This window comes from Mustela putorius, unplaced genomic scaffold, assembly GCF_011764305.1.
Source record: "Mustela putorius furo isolate JIRA1106 unplaced genomic scaffold, ASM1176430v1.1 tig00003853_pilon_pilon_pilon, whole genome shotgun sequence".
In the NCBI taxonomy this organism is placed as follows: domain Eukaryota; kingdom Metazoa; phylum Chordata; class Mammalia; order Carnivora; family Mustelidae; genus Mustela; species Mustela putorius.
In genome coordinates this window covers 61,333,764-61,353,017 of record NW_025422005.1, presented here as the reverse complement: position 1 = coordinate 61,353,017, position 19,254 = coordinate 61,333,764, and the positions used below count along the sequence as shown (strand labels likewise).

Below are 19,254 nucleotides of genomic sequence, written 5' to 3'. Positions count from 1 at the left end.
TTCACTCTTTATTTTACCTTGTTTTATTTTTCTAGTACATATTACTAACTGATATTATATGTTTTCTTTTCTTTATTGTCTATCTCATTCTCCACAGCTAAATTCCAAGAAAATGGAGTTTTGTCTAATTTTTTACTACTCTCACCTCAAAACTAGAACAACACATTGTGGCACAACAGATGCTTAATAAATCAAATAATACATAAGTGAATGAATGATATTTCATTATTAAACCACGAGACAATCTGAAAAGTGTTTTATATAGATTCTCTAATTTAATCATTAAATAAGCCTATTATAATTTCTATTTCATAAATGAAAAAAAGCGATGACAGTAACTTGTTTGAGGTAAACACAGCAAGTGATTGCCTGACTCCAAAATCTATGCTCTTAATCACTTCTATAAAGCCTGTGTGTATCCAGCTATCTTTATATTAATTGATGTTTGATTAAATTGTTACAAAACAGCCTGAACTGACTATGAAAAGAACATTTATATAGCTTAACTTGGTCCTCAAAATAAATGTATGTGTTCAGTAGCTGAAAAATAAATCAACTTCTAGAATCTGAAAAGCACCTTTTGAAAATAGTTAAGATCAAGAATCAAAAGAGTCAGGTCTGTTTTCACAGGTGACCAAGGTGAGACTTACCTCCAGATGACCCGCTATTGTAGCAATATGAAGGGCAGTGAGGCCACCATACCCAACCTGCTGTATATCAGCTCCACTGTGAAGTAGAGAAGTGATCAATTCTGCACTGTCCTGTAAAGAAACACATCTTTAGTGTTACTTTTCTACTAATAGCAGGTTTGGACACTCTGCAACAGGATATATCGATTCGCTGACTGTCAGCCAGTTTAGGTGCTCAAAGAAAACCTAAGTGTGATTTCTGGCATAAGAGTGCATGAGACAGCAAAGAGCAGCTCTCAAATGGTTGAAATGTATGAACAAATGACAAGGCTATTCAGTTTCAATCAATCCTCTACCACTTGACCATGAAAGATAGAAAGGACATTACCTATGGTGAGGCTCTTGCAAACTCACCTCTATCGTATGTGTAGGTCGCTCCAATAAATGTGCTTTCTCTGGCAGCTGCATGATTGGACTGACTGCAGTGGACTATTTCCTGATAATTCAGTAATTGCTTCTTCTCTACATATGTGTCATGGCTCCTATACATAATTAATGACACATAGTGTCATAAACCTATGCATAATTAATCAGTAGTGTCTTTCCTAACTTGACTCATTTTGACAGTGAAGATGTTTGAGGGAGAATTTAGGCCTTTGAGTTAGAATAATTTATGCAATCGCCAAAGAGATGCTTACTTTCCTCATACTATTATTTGCATTGTATTTCTGTCTTTGGAGAGATAGGGAACTTTTCACAATATTAATCGCAATTTACATTCACTGAATTTTTATTATGTAATTAACCTTTCATATGCATTAACTTATTTAAACTTGGTACATGGTAGGGCCTTCAAAATGGTTAATAAAAAACAAAATAAAAGTAAATATTTCTCTAAGTTAGCCTACAAAAAATTACTATTATATACTTTATTTTATAAGTCAGAGTGATATGGATGGTCATATTCATAAAACCCCCAAATTGGAAGGGAATACAAAAAAAGATCTACATGTTTAACCCTTTCTCTAAGTAAAGTAAGAATTCAAATAACTTCTTTAATACTTTAATAGGTCTCAAACACACTCTGTGGCAAGAAAGTCAAGTCCTCATGAGATAGGCCATTGTACTTATCCATAAACATATTATTTCAAATACTGTTGGTTAGGAAAATCCACTCATTAAAAAAAAAAAAAGTTGATTTCTTAAACCTGTTACATGTAACTGGAAAAAGAAGTTATAAAAAAGTGAAAAAACTTTGGTAAAGAATTCTAAATAGCAAAATTAATGTTATAGTTTCCAAATTTTCTACTCTGCATACCTGTATTTTAAATTTACCTCTGTATTTAAATTTTACCTCTGCATACTCTGCATTCCATTGGCCCCTTCTGTTCAGATATAGACTTACATTTTCTCCATTCTTTTTTTTTCCCACTAAAGCTAAGCTAATTTTATCTCTGTCCTTGCCTTCATTTTCTCAGCTTCCATAAAAAGTTATTGATAATCACTCCTGACAGCTGTGATTCATTTCTTTAGTAATCTCTAACTATGTATACCCAAATCTTACATAAATCCCAACTGAGTTCACTATGCTCCTTGCACATTGAATTTTGCTCTTTCTCATACCATCTCTTCTCCCTTTGTGCTTGCCTTATATTATTGAGAGAAATTGCCATGCTAGTATCTTCTACCTAAGACAGAAGGACTCACCACTGTCCTAAAATCACCTATTCAGTTTCAGAAGGTAACCTTGTTTACCAAATCCAATGTCAGTCCTTCTCTCTATACTCAGATGATCTCTTTCTTCTTGCCTCCTCTCTTTGTCTGCCTTCAAAAAGTGAACTGAGCCTCAAGACACTTTCTCATTCCAAATGCCACCTTTGGAAATTTGTACACAATCAGATAACTTCACTTTTAGTCCAAATTCCTCTAAGTCCAAATCCCAAATTCCATACATCCTGCCTATCGATAACATCTCAAATTAAAAATTAAAAATTGCTCTTGTAAATACCATTCATAATTTTCCCAGTGTTATTTGTCATCTCCTAGCTCTTATACACATTAATGACATTTTCTTACTCTAAATATCACTGAGTCCTTTGACTCAATCAGTTTCAGAATTCTGTTGGTTCTAACTCACTAGTATTTCCTATACTTTCTTATTTCTGACATCACCCTCCATTTTATAGTCTTTTCACTAGTCTCTGTGATTAAGCCTTTTCCTACTGCAGTCCAGCCTCCATTCTGCTACTGAATAATTATTTTATACACAGTTTTGATGACATTATTCTCTTTTTCAATAAACCTTTCATACACTTAACAAACACTTCTTGAATATATATGACATGTGAAACTGTTCTGAGCAGGGAAACATGGCACTGAATAAGACAGTTAAATTTCTGCCTTCATGGAACTTATATTTTTACTGTGTATATGTAAGAGGAAAGAGAAAAAATAAAAAATAAACAAGACAGTGTGTGGGTAGCTCAGTCAGTTGAGCATCCAAGTCTTTATTTTGGCTCAGATTATGATCTCAGGGTCCTGGGACTGAGCTCCTCATCAGGCTCCACATTCAGTCGGGAGTCTGCTTGGGATTCTCTCTCTCCCCTCTCTCTCCTGTCCCTGTTCCTCTGCCCCTCCCCCCCTCCAGGCACATGCTTTCTCTCCAAAATAAATAAAAATAAATAAATAAGCATATAAAAATATTATATACAGTATTATAAAGTACCAATGACTGTGAAGGAAAACTAGCAAATAATAACATGGCTACTTTAAATTAAGCAGTCAGGGAAAGCTTTACTTCTCTGATAAGGTACACTTTGAGATAAATGGTAAATAGCAAAAAAAAAAAAAAAAAAAAAAAAAAAAGAAATCCAAGCCACAATTTCAAGGATAGCCACTGAAGATTAAGGAGCAGCTAAATGTGAAACACATAATTTCCTAAGATGGAAATAAACTTGGTATGTTTGAAAGCCAGTGTATTGTAGAAAGTTAAAAATAAAGAAAGGAAAAGTAGTGTTCAAGAGGAGGTCTAAGACATCTGATCTTATAGGGTCTTGTAGGTCAGGGTATTTTGTGTTTGAATTTTTCCCAAGTACTATAGCTGGCAGGAGAATGACATGATAATGAGTTAGGGAAGAATCAGGAAGATGTGGTTTTTGAAGTAGAAATAAAATATTTTATTTTTCACATGTGAAGTTTGAGATCCTTACGGTTAAGACTGTGGGTACTAGAATTACCTCCCTAAGTTAGAACCCCAGCTCTGCTAATGACTATGTTAACTGGAGCAAGTTGCATAACTCCTTTATACTAAGTTCCTTGGTTATAAATAAAGGGGAAAGTAACTGTATGTCCTGATGTGATACACATACAAACTATGCATTCACAACTGATGTGATAATACATTCAAAGTACTTGAAATACATTCAGAATACTTGGAAGGTACCTGGCAAAGTAATGCTCAATAAACTCATTGTCATTGGACAAAGAAGACTGGGGTTCAGTTCGGTCCTTAGTGAAAACTTCCAAATAAGAAAGTGAGTTGATTCCATCATCTAACTCCTGTTTTTCCTTTGTCTTTACCTTCTCCCTACAACTTCATGTCCTCAGCTTCATTAGTTACTCCCTGAATTAGTCAAAGTATTAAAACATAGGAAAACTCTGAAGCATTACTGGAAATAGGAAATGTCTATCAGTACTGCTTCATCCAGGAAAAAAAAAAAAGTAATTCACAGGAATTAACTCCAACATCATGAATAACTATTATTTTTAAATGGTGAGGACTAAAGACAGTTAAGGGCTAAAGCCTCTGAGGTATATAAAAAGATATCACCTTAAAACATTTTCCCCTGCAGATGGGTAGGCATTTAAATTCAGGGAAATGGAGAAAGTCTTTGTAAGCACAAAATCACTTTTTAAAATAGAAGAAAAACATGATAAACTTAATCAAATAAAAGTATTAAAAGTACAATAAGATAAATGACAAATTGGAGAACTATTCACAATATATAACACTTACAAGTGGTTTGTATATTTAATATATGAAGAACTTGTAAAATCCACAGAGAGATGGATACTCTTTATCAACAAATATCTATTAATGAATGTCTACCTTATAATAAGCTCTTTACTAGGCTATGTTAAAATAATTACACAGAAAGCAATGGAATATATGAAATACTTATCAGACAGATTGTAGTAATGCACATCCATCCTTTTCTCAACTATCTTTATATTTTTTCTTACTTGGCCAAAATTTGTGGAATGTAAGAGGAAGTATGTCATGATTTCTTCAGAATAGTCAAATGGTGAGGTCAGTCTGAAGTACTATTCTTTCATATCTTGTTTAGATTTCTCAAGTTGACCTTCGATTGACCTAAATTTTTTTTTTACTAGGTAGTATAAAGATAGAACTTTTACCTTCCCAAGCTATGCTAAAGAGAACGTAACAAAAATGTTTACTATGGGCTAAATGCCATATAAAATGTTTTACTGACATCATCTATTCCAGATTCACAACTTACCTATGAGAAAAATACTATGGCCCTTACCATGGCTGATAGTAGTCAGACTCAAAGAATTTAAAGTACTTGTAGAAACTCAAGGAGATTGGAAGTGTTGGAGCTAGACATAAATTCTGGTCTGTTCAACTCCGAAGATCATGCTTCACAGTGGAAGATCCATTGTGCTTTAGTTGATCTTTCCTTAGTTCCAATATCAAAGAGAGGATGTACTTTTGCAGTATTTTGTTGCATTTAAATGATGAGCCCCAAATATTTTTCCCTTGCTCCACTGAAGTATTGAGTTCTAATGGAATAATTTTAAAAGTCAGCAATATGGTGCAGACATTCATATAAAATAACATAGATAAATTTTAAATATGACAAAGCTGAACTTACTAATTGTTTGGACTCTATAATATATAACAAGTATCTAAGGGCAAATTTTTTAAAAGAACAACCCTGAAGAATTGGATAGGGAATAGCCTTCTGGAGAACTGACAGTTTTTCCCTTATGCAGTATCTAGCCAAATTTACACCATGAGTATTCAATGGAACACACAGCAGCATTCTAAAGTGTGGGATGAATAAGTCTCTGTTATGCATTAATGTGTATAATATTAATTAGTTACTTTTAAAGATATTTTTTACAAATACAACATCATTTTATTATAAAAACTTAACAATTTGGATATAGAAGAAATACATTTAAACATATAAAGTCCAAGCATAACAAATTTATAGCTAACATCATACTCAATTTTGAAATTTTGAAAAATTTTCCTATAATACCAGCAATAAGAGAAGGATGCCACCTTCACCACTCTTATTCAATGTAGTACTGGAAGTTCTAGCTGGAATAGGCAAGATAAAGAAATAAAACATCTAAATTAGAAAGGAAGAAGTAAAATGTTTTATTTTTCAGAAGAGATTTTCTTTTATAATTAATTATTTTAATTAAAATATAATGTATTATTTGCCCCAGGGGTATAGGTCTGTGAATCGTCAGCACTTCACTGCACTCACCATAGCACATACCCTCCCCAATGGCCATGATGCAACGACCTTCTCCATAGCCCCCCCAGCAACCCTCAGTTTGTTTTGTGAGATTGAGTCTCTTATGGTTTGTCTCCCTTCCAATCCCATCTTGTTTCATTTTTTGCCTTCCCTACCCCCCAAACCCCCCACTCTGCCTCTCAAATTTCTCATATCAGGGAGACCATATGATAATTGTCATTCTCTGATTGACTGATTTCACTCAGCATAATACCCACTAGTTGCATATGCGTCGTTGCAAATGGCAAGATTTCATTTCTTTTGGTGGCTGCATTATATATATATATATATATATATATATATATATATATATATATATCCATTCATCTGTTGATGGACATCTAGGTTCTTTTCATACTTTGGCTATTGTGGACATTGCTGCTATAAACATTTGGAGGCACGTGCCCCTTTGGATCACTATGTTTGTATCTTTAGGGTAAATACCCAGTAGTGCACTTGCTGGATCATAAGGTAGCTCTATTTCAACTTTTTGAGGAACTTCCATGCTGTTTTCCAGAGTGGGTGCTCTAGCTTGCATTCCCACCAACAGTGTAGGAGGGTTCCCCTTTCTCTGCATCCTCGTCAGCATCTGTTATTTCCTGACTTGTTAATTTGAGCCATTCTGACTGATGTGAAGTGGTATCTCATTGTGGTTTTGATTTGTATTTCCCTGATGCTGAATGATGTGGAGCATTTTTTCATGTGTCTGTTGGCCATCTTTGCAGAATATCTGTTCATGTGCTCTACCCATTTCTTGATTGGATTATTTGTGCTTTGGGTGTTGAGTTTGATAAGTTATTTAGAGCTTTTGGATACTATTCCCTTATCTGATATGGCGTTTGCAAATATCTTCTCCCATTCTGTCAGGTGTCTTTTGGTTTTGTTGACTGTTTCTTATGCCGTGCAAAAGCTTTTGATCTTGGTGAAGTCCCAAGAATTCATTTTTGCCCTTGCTTCCCTTGCCTTTGGTGATGTTTCTGGGAAGAAGTTGCTGCAGCTGAGGTTGAAGAGGTTGCTGCCTGTATTCTCCTCAAGGATTTTGATAGATTCCTGTCTCACATTGAGGTCCTTCATTCATTTTCGAGTCTATTTTCATGTGTGGTGTAAGGAAATGGTCCAATTTCATTTTTCTGCATGTCGCTGTCCAATTTTTCCAACACCATTTATTGAAGAGGCTGTCTTTTTCCCATGGACATTCTTTCCTGCTTTGTCAAAGATTAGTTGACCATAGAGTTGAGGGTCCATTTCTGGGATCTCTATTCTGTTCCATTGATCTATGTGTCTGTTTTTGTGCCAGTATCATACTGTCTCGATGATGACAGCTTTGTAATAGAGCTTGAAGTCCGGAACTGTGATGTCTCCAACTTTAGCTTTCTTGTTCAATATTCCTTTGGCTATTCGAGGTCTTTTCTGGTTCCATATAAATTTTAGGATTATTTGTTCCATTTCTTTGAAAAAAATGGTTGAGATTTTGATTGGGATTGCATTAAAGGTGTAGATTTCTTTAGGTAGCATATACATTTTCACAATATTTGTTCTTCCAATCCATGAGCATGGAACATTTTTCCATTTCTTTGTATCTTCCTCAAATTCTTTCATGGGTACTTTATAGTTTTCTGAGTATAGATTCTTAGCCTCTTTGGTTAGGTTTATTCCTAGGTATCTTAGAGTTTTGGGTGCAATTGTAAATGGGATTGACCCATTAATTTCTCTTTCTTCTGTCTTGTTGTTGGTGTAGAGAAATGCAACTGATTTCTGTGCATTGATTTTATATGCTGACACCCTACTGAATTCCTGTACAAGTTCTATTAGATTTGGAGTGGAGTATTTTGTGTTCTTCTTTGCTGATTTGGATGTCTTTAATTTCTTTTTGTTGTCTGATTGCTGAGACTAGGACTTCTAGTACTGTGTTGAATAGCAGTGGTGATGACGGACATCCCTGCTGTGTTCCTGACCTTAGCAGAAAAGCTCTCAGTTTTTCTACATTGAGAATGATATTTGTGGTGGGTTTTTCATAGATGGCTTTGATGATATTGAGGTATGTGCCCTCTATCCCTACACTTTGAAGAGTTTTGAGGAGGAAGTGGTGCTGTACTTTGTCAAATGTTTTTTCAGCATCTATTTAGAGAATCATATGGTTCTTGTTCTTTCTTTTATCAATGTATTTTATCACATTGATTGATTTGCGGATATTGAACCAACCTCGCAGACCTGGAATAAATCCCACTTGGTCATGGTGAGTAATCCATTTTATGTACTGTTGGATCCTATTGGCTAGTATTTTGGTGAGAATTTTCGCATTTGTGTTCATCAAGGATATTGGTCTGTAATTCTCTTTTTTGATGGGGTCTTTGTCTGGTTTTGGGATCAAGGTGATGCTGGCCTCATAAAATGAGCTTGGAAGTTTTCCTTCCATTTCTATTTTTTGGAATAGTTTCAGGAGAATAGGAATTAATTCTTCTTTAAGTGTTTAGTAGAATTTCCCTGGAAAGCTGTCTGGCCCTGGGCTTTTGTTTGTTTGGAGATTTTTGATGACTGTTTCAATCTCCTTACTGGTTATGGGTCTGTTCAGGTTTTCTATTTCTTCCTGGGTCAGTTGTTGTAGTTTATATGTCTCTAGGAATGCATCCATTTCTTCTGGATTGTCAAATTTGGTGGCGTAGAGTTGCTTATAGTATGTTTTAATAATTGTTAGTATTTCTTTGATGTTGGTTGTGATCCTTCCTCTTTCATTCATGATTTTATTTACTTGGGTCCTTTCTTTTTTCTTTTTGGTAAGTTTGGCCACAGGGGTTTATCAATCCTATTAATTCTTTCAAAGAACCAGCTCCTAGTTTTGTTGATTTGTTCTACTCTTCTCTTGGTTTCTATTTCATTGACTTCTGCTCTGATCTTTATTATTTCTCTTCTCCTGCTGGGTTAGGCTTTCTTTGCTGTTCTTTTTCTAGCTCCGTTTGGTGTAGGGTTAGGTTGTGTACTTGAGACCTTTCTTGTTTCTTGAGAAAGTCTTGTATGGCTATATTTTTTCCTCTTAGGACTGCCTTTGCTGTGTCCCACAGATTTTGAACAGTTGTGTTTTCATTTCATTTGTTTCCATGAATTTTTTTCAATTCTTCTTTAATTTCCTCTTGTGATTGAGTTCTAGCTTCAGAGCATTGTTGTCTGAAAATATGCAGGGAATGATCCCAGTCTTTCAGAACTGGTTGAGACCTGATCTGTGACCCAGAGTGTGATCTATTCTGGAGAAAGTTCCATGTGCACTAGAGAAGAATGTGCATTCTGTTGTTTTGGGATGGAATGTTCTGAATATATCTGTGATATCCATCTGCTCCAGTGTGTCATTTAAGAACTTTATTTACTTGTGGATCTTTTGCTTAGATGATCTGTCCATTTCAGTCAGGGGGTGTTAAAGTCACCTACTATTATTGTATTATGGTCGTTGTGTTTTTTTGATTTTGCTATTAATTTGTTTATAGAGTTGTCTGCTCCCATGTCAGGGGCATAGATATTTAAAATTTTTAGATCTTCTTGTTGAACAGTTTTAAGGATTTATTTATTTATGAGAGACAAGTTGTGGAGCAAAGGGCAGATGGAGAGGGAGAAAGTCTTAAGCAGACTCTGTGACCTGTGCAGAGCCAGAGGTGGGGCCTGATTTTATGACCTTGAGAGCATGACCTGAGACAAAACCAAGTGTCCAACCAAGAGTCCAAGAGTCCACTGTTTAACCACCTGTGCCACCCAGGAATTCTTGTATGCTATTTGTTTTTAAACAAAAGAGATCCATGTGTGGTTGAGTAAGGCTTGGACAAATCTGTCCAGCAAGTCCTTGATAAAGTGGATTTGTGATACAATAGACCATTAAAGATTTATGTAAATGGGTAAAATCTTTTTGTAATGTTAGCAAGTCCGATTTTCTTCTATGCATAAAACTGTAACACAGTTATACCTGTTATACCTGGGCTAAATTATTTTCTATAATACCCTATCTGGTTCAAAGAGTCTAATAGTCCCTGAAATGTCACTTCAAGCTGTAAGGAAGACCAGACCTTGGTTTGGAATGACAATTGGGTTTCTTGGGGTGGAAACAGGCAAATGTAAGAATATATTTTAATAATGTGCTTACTTAAGGATCTTTACAATGCAAGTTACCCAGCCCAGTAATTATTATAGCCTATTAGTGCAAGTAAGGAAAAAGGTAAAAAATCAGTTTTGTAGTCTTCGAAGAGTACTAAGGTTTCTTTTAGGGCAAGAGAGTATACTGGGCTTCAGTATAAAACATATTTAGTTCCAGGCATTAAAGTTTAATGGACTAGAGCTGCCTCATGCATCACAGACATCTCCAATGAAAGGATCCATTAATCAGTATAAAAATAACTGCTCATGAAAGTTCACACCTACATTCCTCTTGTTGAAACAATTCTGAATTTACCTCTGCAAAAGATATCACTTATTAAACGTTGGTGTGACAGGAATACTTGACTTTGTTTGAAATTTGGAAAACAGGAAAGAAAAAAGAGAACACTCTTAGACTGAGTATCTGTACTCAAAGTAAGACCTCTAACTTTGCTTTTGAACTTTTTTTTATCTCATCGTCTCTGTTGACCCTTCTTCCATTTCCTGGTGTTCAATAATACAAAAAGAAAATATCAGAAATTCTATTTGTCTTTATTTATAAAAAAGAATTAAATTTTACTAATATTTCACACAAAAATTTATACTGGTGGTCTCAGTTAATGGATCAATTAGTTATGTGTCACATATAATACCCAAAGTATGATAAATAAATACTTATAATTCCAAATGGAGAGAAGTTGAGAGTTACTTCTCACTTTTTTCTTTAGCATTTAGTAACTACAGATGCATTATTGCTCATGTGTGCTAAATTTAGTGGCTTTATAGATTTTAATATCTAATTTCAACTGAATTTATTTCTAAAAAATTGTCAGATTGTTTTTAAAATATTCCTGTGGGAAAAATCACAGAAGAAATGTATATCATTAATATAAGAAGAAGGGAAGGAAAATAGCAGAGCTGGCATGCTGGGCAATTTTCTTTCTAGTAATTTGAGATTTTTATAAGCCAAATTTCCAGGTAAAATTAATGAATAGTTAATCATGTTTGAAAATAAGTTTGTAAAAATATTTTAATATTATCAAAGGGGATATATGAAATATTGATTTATACCAACAAATTTTAACACTCTCTGCCAGAGAGTGTATTTTTGCTTAGAAATATTTATTGATAATTTTTTCATAATTATGATTTTGAACAAATATCTGCATTTGGGGAGATAATTTTATGTAGCATATAATAAAAATCTTGGAATCCATTGATCTAAGTGTAGACTTCACTACTTTGATGTTTTTAGGATTATATATTCTCATCTCTTTAGATGTTATAATCCAGAAGATGTGATCCTTTTTGTTTTTTTTTTTGGTATAAAATGGCTGAAAATTAGGGGAACCTGAGTGTTCAGTCAGTTAAGCTTCTGACTCGGTTTTGGATCAGTTTATGATCTCAGGTTGTAAGATAAGCCCTGTGTTGGGCTATGTGCTCAGCATGGAATCTGCTTGGGATTCTGTCTCTTCCTCTCCTTCCCCTTGTGCCCCCATGCTCATGGGCTGGCACGTGTGCGCTCTCTCTCTCTCGCTCTCTCTCTCTCAAATCAACCAATTAATAAATAAGTAAATAAGATCTTTTTTTAAAATGGCTGAACATTAATTCTTCAATAAATATTTGTTTGAAATGAAAGTTCAACAATGATAATTAACTTTTAACCAAGTACATGCTACATGCTAGGTACTTCACTAAGTACTGTGCATGGTTTGTCCTTTTTAAAACTATAAACCACTCAATAAAATATGCTATTCTATTTCCTCCATTTCAGACACTGAGGGAGAGAGTAATTTGTTTAAAGATGCATAGCTAGTAAGTCTCAGTACTGAGATATGGAAATAAATAGTCTAGCTTCTAAGCTGACAGTCTTTATTAAGGTATATTATATCAATCAATATCAAGTATTATTTGTGCTAATGCTTGGATACTCATTAATTTCTCAAGACTATTTATCAGGGATCTTTTATAGGTCCTTATACACTGAGTAATTAAAGAAAAAGACTTACTCCCAATGTTACAAGTTCACAAAACATATGAAGTACCCAAATAAATAACCGTAAGTGCTGTAATATAAAACAATGTGAATTTGTAATTGAAACCCCAAAGAGAGTACAATAAAATCTGCTTGGGAGTTCAAGAAGCCTTGAGGGAGCTCAATTTATCTTGGTTTCAAATATGTAATAATCTCTTAAGAAGTAAAGAAATCAAAATATATTTAAGCAGAAGAAATAAGAATAAAAACACTGGGGTAGGAAAAATGCTTGTCCTAAAGAATGAAGTAATTTAGAACAGTGCTTTACAAACTTTAGTATGTAAAACTGTCAGCTAGGATTAAGAACAAAAAACAAAAACTCATTCTCATTGGTTAGGGGTAGGATAGGGAATGAGGTTCTGCATTTCTAAAAATCTCTATTTGAGGCAGGAGCATCTGGTCTTCTTACCACAATTTGAGTTGCAAGACTTGAACAATGATCCTTATCATTTAGTTTACATCAAAAAACTGCTTACATCAAAATTGCCTAGGTTGTTTGTTAAAATTTTAGGTTCCCAGCATATTCTGTATGTACAAAATTTGATTGAAGTGAGATGTGGAGAGAAATATCCATTTTAAACATGTAGTTACCATATAATTCTTATGCATATTAAATTTGAAAACCATTAGAGTTGAAAGAGCAGTGTTGAAAGAGCAGTGGCCATAAGAAAGTCTGAAAAGTGATTCCAGCAAAGTTGTGAATCAAGGGATTTTGAATATCTTATTTAGGAGCCTCAATTTTATTATGCAGTTAAGGAATAACAACAGTAATTTTTAAACAGAACATTGACATTACAGATTTGTGCCTTATGCAGATCATTTTGGAAGTAATATAAAAATAGATGGGGGCAAGACTAAATAACATGTACAGATTTCCCCCACTGACAAGTAAAATACATAAGATGGAACAAAATACATGACACAACTGTTATAAGTCACTGAAGAATATGAACAAAAGACTCTGATCTTTGGAAGAAGGGAAAGACATAAGGTAAGCCTCCACAATATTCCATGAGTGCTCTCACTTTCTGCCTGAGATATTTCTCTGTCACAGAAGAGAAAGTGAAAGGGAAATCATAATGAGTTAACAATTGAGATTAAGTTTCTGGGATTATAAAATGACTGCAATTTGTTAACAGGGTAACTGTAGCAGAAGAAGCAGCTACACAAAGAGAGGACTATAGACATCTGCACAGAGATTCACTATGGATTTTTGAGTTGAACTGTGCAGAAACAGAGACACTCTTTAGTAGATAAGATCACTGATTTATGGCTGGAAAGTATATGGTAATTATGGAAGAGATCATGGAGTAATGGGAAATTTTGGAGTTCCAGAAACCATAATGGAGACTTTACTAAGTGACTTGGGCAATCAGGTAAGATATAAAAAAATCCACACCTTTGGAGTAAGAACCATATTCAGGAGCAAGGACCACATCCTAGAGTAGGAGGTATGCTTTTAGGCTAAGTCTGAAACTCAAATAGACCAACCTCACAAAAAATCAAATCAAAATTGACTAGGTGAAATGTAACTGCCTTCCAAAAACAAAACAAAACAAAACTCAACATCTTTAAAGGAAGATAACATGATGATTTATTGTAACAAATAACACATAAAGTCTAACATCCAATAAAAAATTTAAAAATATGTGAAAAAACTGGAAAATGTAATATACAGTCAAGAGAAAAAACATTCAATAGAAATAAACAATGGGGTAATCCAGATATTAGAGACAACAGATAAGGGATTTAAAACAGTCATTAATGATGGATTCAAGAATTTAAAGGAAAATATGGAAAAGCAAAGGAACAGATGGGTAAACATAGAAAAGAAATTGAAATTATATTTAAACATCAAGGGAAATCCTAGACCTGAAAAATATGGTATCTGAAATGAATAACTCTTAATAGATTATCATCAGAGGGGAGATCACAGAGGAATCATTTTTGAACTTGAATTCAAGTAATTAGAAATAATCAAAATTTAAAAACAGAAAGAAAAAATATAGAAGAAAATTAACAGATTATGGAAGATTACCAAACATTCTAACATACATATTTGAAAAAATAATGATCAAAATTTCTGAAATTGATGAAAGCATAAACTTACAGATTTATGAAGTTCAATGGACTCTAAAAAGCACTTTATAGAGAAAATCATATATAGATTTATTATAACCAATGTGCTAAAAATTAAATATATTTTTCTCTAAAGGATATGAAGTATTTATCACAAAAATTCTAACTATATATTGGAATTTATAACATATATAGATATAATGTATAAGACAACAATAGTATAAAGAGTGAAGATAAAGTGGAATCATACTATGGATGGTTATGTTTAAAGTGAAATAGTCTGATATTAATAGATAGTGCATGTGTTTATTGAAGATCTATAATGTAATCACTAATCAGTTAAGAAATAAGGCATATAAGTTTTGCCATAAGAAAATGAAAAGGCAAGCCAAAGATGGGAAAATTTTGCAAAATGTATATCCAACAAAGGACCCTTATCTAAATACATAAAACACATCTTTTCTTATAATTCAGGAAAACAATAAAACAAATTTAAAAATGGGATAAAGATTTGAAAAGATACAACAGCAAAAAAAAGTGATAAATAAGCAAATAAAAATCTATTCAACTTCAGTAGCCACCACAGAAATGCAAATTAAGCAATATATTAATATATATCCAATAGAAAGGTTAAAATAAAAAATATTGACAAGTGTTGGCAAGACTGTATAACATAATCATTAGAAACAAACACATTGCTAATGGAAATGGAAGATGATAGAACCGACTCGGCAAAAGGGCTTGGCATTTCTTATAAAATAAACATGCACTTATGATGTGATCCACCAATTACATTTCTACACATTTCCCAAGAGAAATAAAGACAAAGACTCAAAAAAGATCTGCACATGAATATTAATAGCAGCTTTATAACAGTCAAAATATGGAAAAAAGTCATCTGTCCATAACAAGTAAATTGTTGAACAAATGGTACTATATACATTGAAAGGAATATAGATCCACCATAAAATAAATGAATTACTGAACATACAACAATAGTATTATGCTAAGTGACAGAAACTATATATAAAAGAAAACATACTGAATGAACTGCATTTAGGTAAATTCTAGAAAGGGAAAAATTATACTGATTGAAAACATGTATGTTTTCCAGAGGTCAGGGGGATAAAGGAAGAAATCGACTACAGAGAGGGTATGAAGGAAATTTTTTATATGATAAAAAGTCCTATATCATGACTGTGATGACAGTACATGACTATATACATTTTTAAAAGTCATCAAATTGCCCACTTTAAATTGTGAATTTTATTGTACATAAATTATACCTCAATAAATCTAGCCCCTATTTAAAAAAAAAAAACTAAACAAAAACAAATAAAAAACAAACAAAACAAGTAAGATGAGTGTTAACCAGCCACATGGAATTAAAAAACAGAACACCTGTTCCATTATTATTAAAGAAAGTAGAGTTGCCCTACTGGTAAAAAAATTACCCAGCTCTGAGTTGGATCCAGCATGCCAGGGTATATGATTAAATGAGTTGCTGATGTGATCAATAAAAAGATGTGAAAATCAGATTATGCATTTTGTGAGTGGTAAGAAAAAATAAAGTTCACTTGAAATATTTATAAAAAATCAAAATAAATATACATAAGTAACTAACTGTTCTGTGTGAACTAAAATATTAAAATCAAGGTAGGAAAGGAAAGGAAAGGAAAGGAAATAAAGGCAAGGAAATTTCTTTCAGATAAAAGAGATTCTGAGACAAGAAAACTAAAAATGAATGATTCTGGAATCAATTCTAAACAAGAAAAATATAAACAACTTTTTATAAATGACACCAATAAGATAACTAATCAAATTTGAATCTGGACTATAGATTATAATATTGCATCAATATTAAATTTTCTGATTTTGATCATCGTATTGTGATGATATAAGTGGATTTTCTTTTTCTTAGGCAGGTTAGGGAATGGATAATTAGAACTAGATTTAATGCAGTGGTAGTATGAATGGTAGAATGAATGGTAAAATGAATGGTAGTATGAATGTGTTTTAAAGGAAATTGTAAATTTAATTTTTTTTGCCTTTATTAAGGAATAAGTAGAATAATCATGCACTCTATTATAGCCTTTTCAAAATCTTTGCCTATCTTATGTCCTAAGACTCTAAATTTGTTTAAACTTGCTAAAAAATATCTAGTCCATATATCCTTCCATAAAATATATGAAAACAGAAGTAGAGCAAATGAAATTCTAAATATGGAAATTTAGTTTTGATAAACAGAAGTAGAAGAAATTATGTAAAGATTGTAGCACTAAATTATTCAAAATGCATTTCTATGGTTGTGTCATATTATTAGGAAAACAAACTAATATAGAAAGGAACCCCCCAGTCAGATTCAGAATTCATGGTTTCATATACTGCCTTAAGTTGCTTCTTATTCTTTGGAGCTTTTCTACTTTCATCTCCTGCTAGTCAGCAGAAAAGCCAGATCAGACTCTGCTTACCATATCCTGAACTCAGCCTCAATTCAAGTTTCACAGGATGATTAGGAGGTATTAAAAACAAGTTAGCACATAACTGACACTTTCTCACAGGAAAAAAATGACTAGGCATTGGCTGGGCTCAAAAAAGGATGAATATTAGAGCATCTGCACTATGAATCACAGGAATATGTGAATCTGAATCATGGGAGAATATGGCTTCTTTCCCCTCACCACGATAAACTCTAAAGGATTGGGGAGGGAACCTAGTGAGAAGTGATCCTGATATGAGCAATAGCTGCCCCCCTCCCAACTCCTGCACAAACAAAACTGAAATAAAAATAAAACCCTGTCACAGATTCATATAAAATTAAGAAAGAACAAAATATGCAATATAATGAGAGTCTGAGAGTATGAGCCAACTGCACTTGATCCCAATCACTATTCTGACCTTAACTAGATATGTAACTTTAACCTTCGGTTTCCTTTTCTTTAAAAAAATGCTATTATGTGTATCACTAAGTTATATTAATAGTTAAAGAAATAATGTATATAAAACCTAGTATAATACTTAACTCATAAGTATAGAGTAAGTAAAATTATATATTAAAGTGTTATGATTAGAGAAGAAACAGTTTATATTTATTTTATATATTCTATACATTTATATTTATGACAATTTCCAGGATCTATCCCAATACTGAATATCCCAGTTTTTCCAATCCACTTTTATATTTACCTTCTGATCAAGTACTGAATTAGCTGTGAAACAGGGACTGATGCAAGGAAATAAACTGAAGAAAAAGTAGGAAAAATAAAAGAAGGAAAGTAAAGGGAACTCTAGAGGTATTTTTTTTTGCATGTTTAATTTTTTATTTTTTATAAACAGAGGTATTTTTTTAAAAAGATTTTATATATTTATTTGAGAGACAGAGTGTTGCATGAGTGCGCATGTGAGGAGTGGTGGAGGGAGGGCAGAGGGAGAAGGAGAGAGAGAATCTAAAGCAGACCCCAAACCCAGCACAGAGCCCCATGTAGGGCTCGATCTCAAGATCCTGAGATCGTGACCTGAGCCAAAATCAAGAGTTAGATGCTTAACTAAATGAGCCACCCAGGTGCCTCTAGAGATATTTTAAATTAAGGTAATGTGCAGAAAAATAAATGTAGCTTCAATGTGCTTCTTTCATTCTCAAAGACAACCTCATCCTCTATTGCACAGAGGCAACTTGGTCTCTTGGTGAGAAGCTCTGGCAAAGGGACCAGAAGGCCAGGTCCCAAATCCTGGCTAACCCATTAACTAACCATGTAATCTTGGAGATAATAATGGTATTCACTTATAGTTTCTTGTGAGACTTAAATGAGTTAAACATGGAAAATATTACAGACTATGTACCTGGTATATAGATGATATCAGGTCAATATAGAGAAAGAGCTTCCCCTAGTAATATAATGCTCTAGTCACTCTGAATGTTTTTCATGATTACCAATTTGCCAACTCCCCATCACACACAGGAAGAAGAAGAAGAAGAAGAAGAAGAAGAAGAAGAAGAAGAAGAAGAAGAAGAAGAAGGAGGAGGAGGAGGAGGAGGAGGAGGAGGAGGAAGAGAAGAAAGAAGAAAGAAGAAGGAGAAGAAGAAGAAGGAGGTGGAGGAGGAGGTAGGAGGAGAAGAAAGAAGAAAGAAGAAGGAGAAGAAGGAGGTGGAGGAGAAGAAGGAGGAAGAAGAGAAGAAGAACAAGAAGGAGAAGAGGAAAAAGAATAGGAGGAAGAGGGAGGAAGAGGAGGAGGAGAAGAAAAAGAGGAGGAGGGTGAAGGGGAGAAAGGGCAGCAGCAGTCTGAAGATACACATCATCTTAAGTTGTAATACAGTATTATGGGAACAAAAATACTGTACCTTGTAAACTGCCAAGTGCAAGGCTGTAAATCCATTTCTTGTTAGTCGAGATGGGCGAAGCCCTTTTAACATAAGGGTTCTAATATGTGACTTGTTGCCTTAAAGAGAAAAGTGAAAAAAAGGTTAAATTGTGGGAGTAGAGAAATTGACTTTCAAATCTCTTTTTGACTTAATGATAAATTCACACCGAGGTATGAATATGTCAGACTTGTGGCACCTGGGTGGCTCAGGTGGCTCAGGCAGTTAAGTGGTGAGTGTCTAACTCTTGGTTTTGGCTCAGGTCATAATCTCAGGATCTTGGGATCGCCATGCCTTGGGCTCTATGCTTAACACAGAGTCTGTTTATTTCCCTCCCCCCTGGACAAACATGCTGGGGCTCTTGCTCTTTCTCTCTCTCTCTCAAATAAATAAATAAATAAAAGAAATCTTTAAAAAAATGTCAGACTGCTGTTCTGAAGGCCATTTGTAAAGTTTTCTATTAATTGACAGCCATCCTTAGTACTGTAC

The 19,254-nt window shown here is 33.7% G+C and overlaps 1 protein-coding gene across 4 annotated transcripts in view; it reads right to left on the bottom strand.

Annotated features, from left to right (window-relative positions):
• LOC101680385 (serine/threonine-protein kinase TNNI3K) overlaps positions 1–19,254 on the bottom strand; it is a 329,700-nt gene that overhangs the window by 291,497 nt on the left and 18,949 nt on the right. For all 4 annotated transcript variants that reach the window (XM_045064725.1, XM_045064724.1, XM_045064723.1 and 1 more), the window contains exons 4-5: positions 18,748–18,845; positions 651–761 (exon numbers count right to left, since the gene is read on the bottom strand). In XM_045064725.1, the coding sequence (XP_044920660.1) occupies positions 651–761; positions 18,748–18,845 (209 nt within the window). The remainder of the gene's footprint in view (positions 1–650; positions 762–18,747; positions 18,846–19,254) is intronic.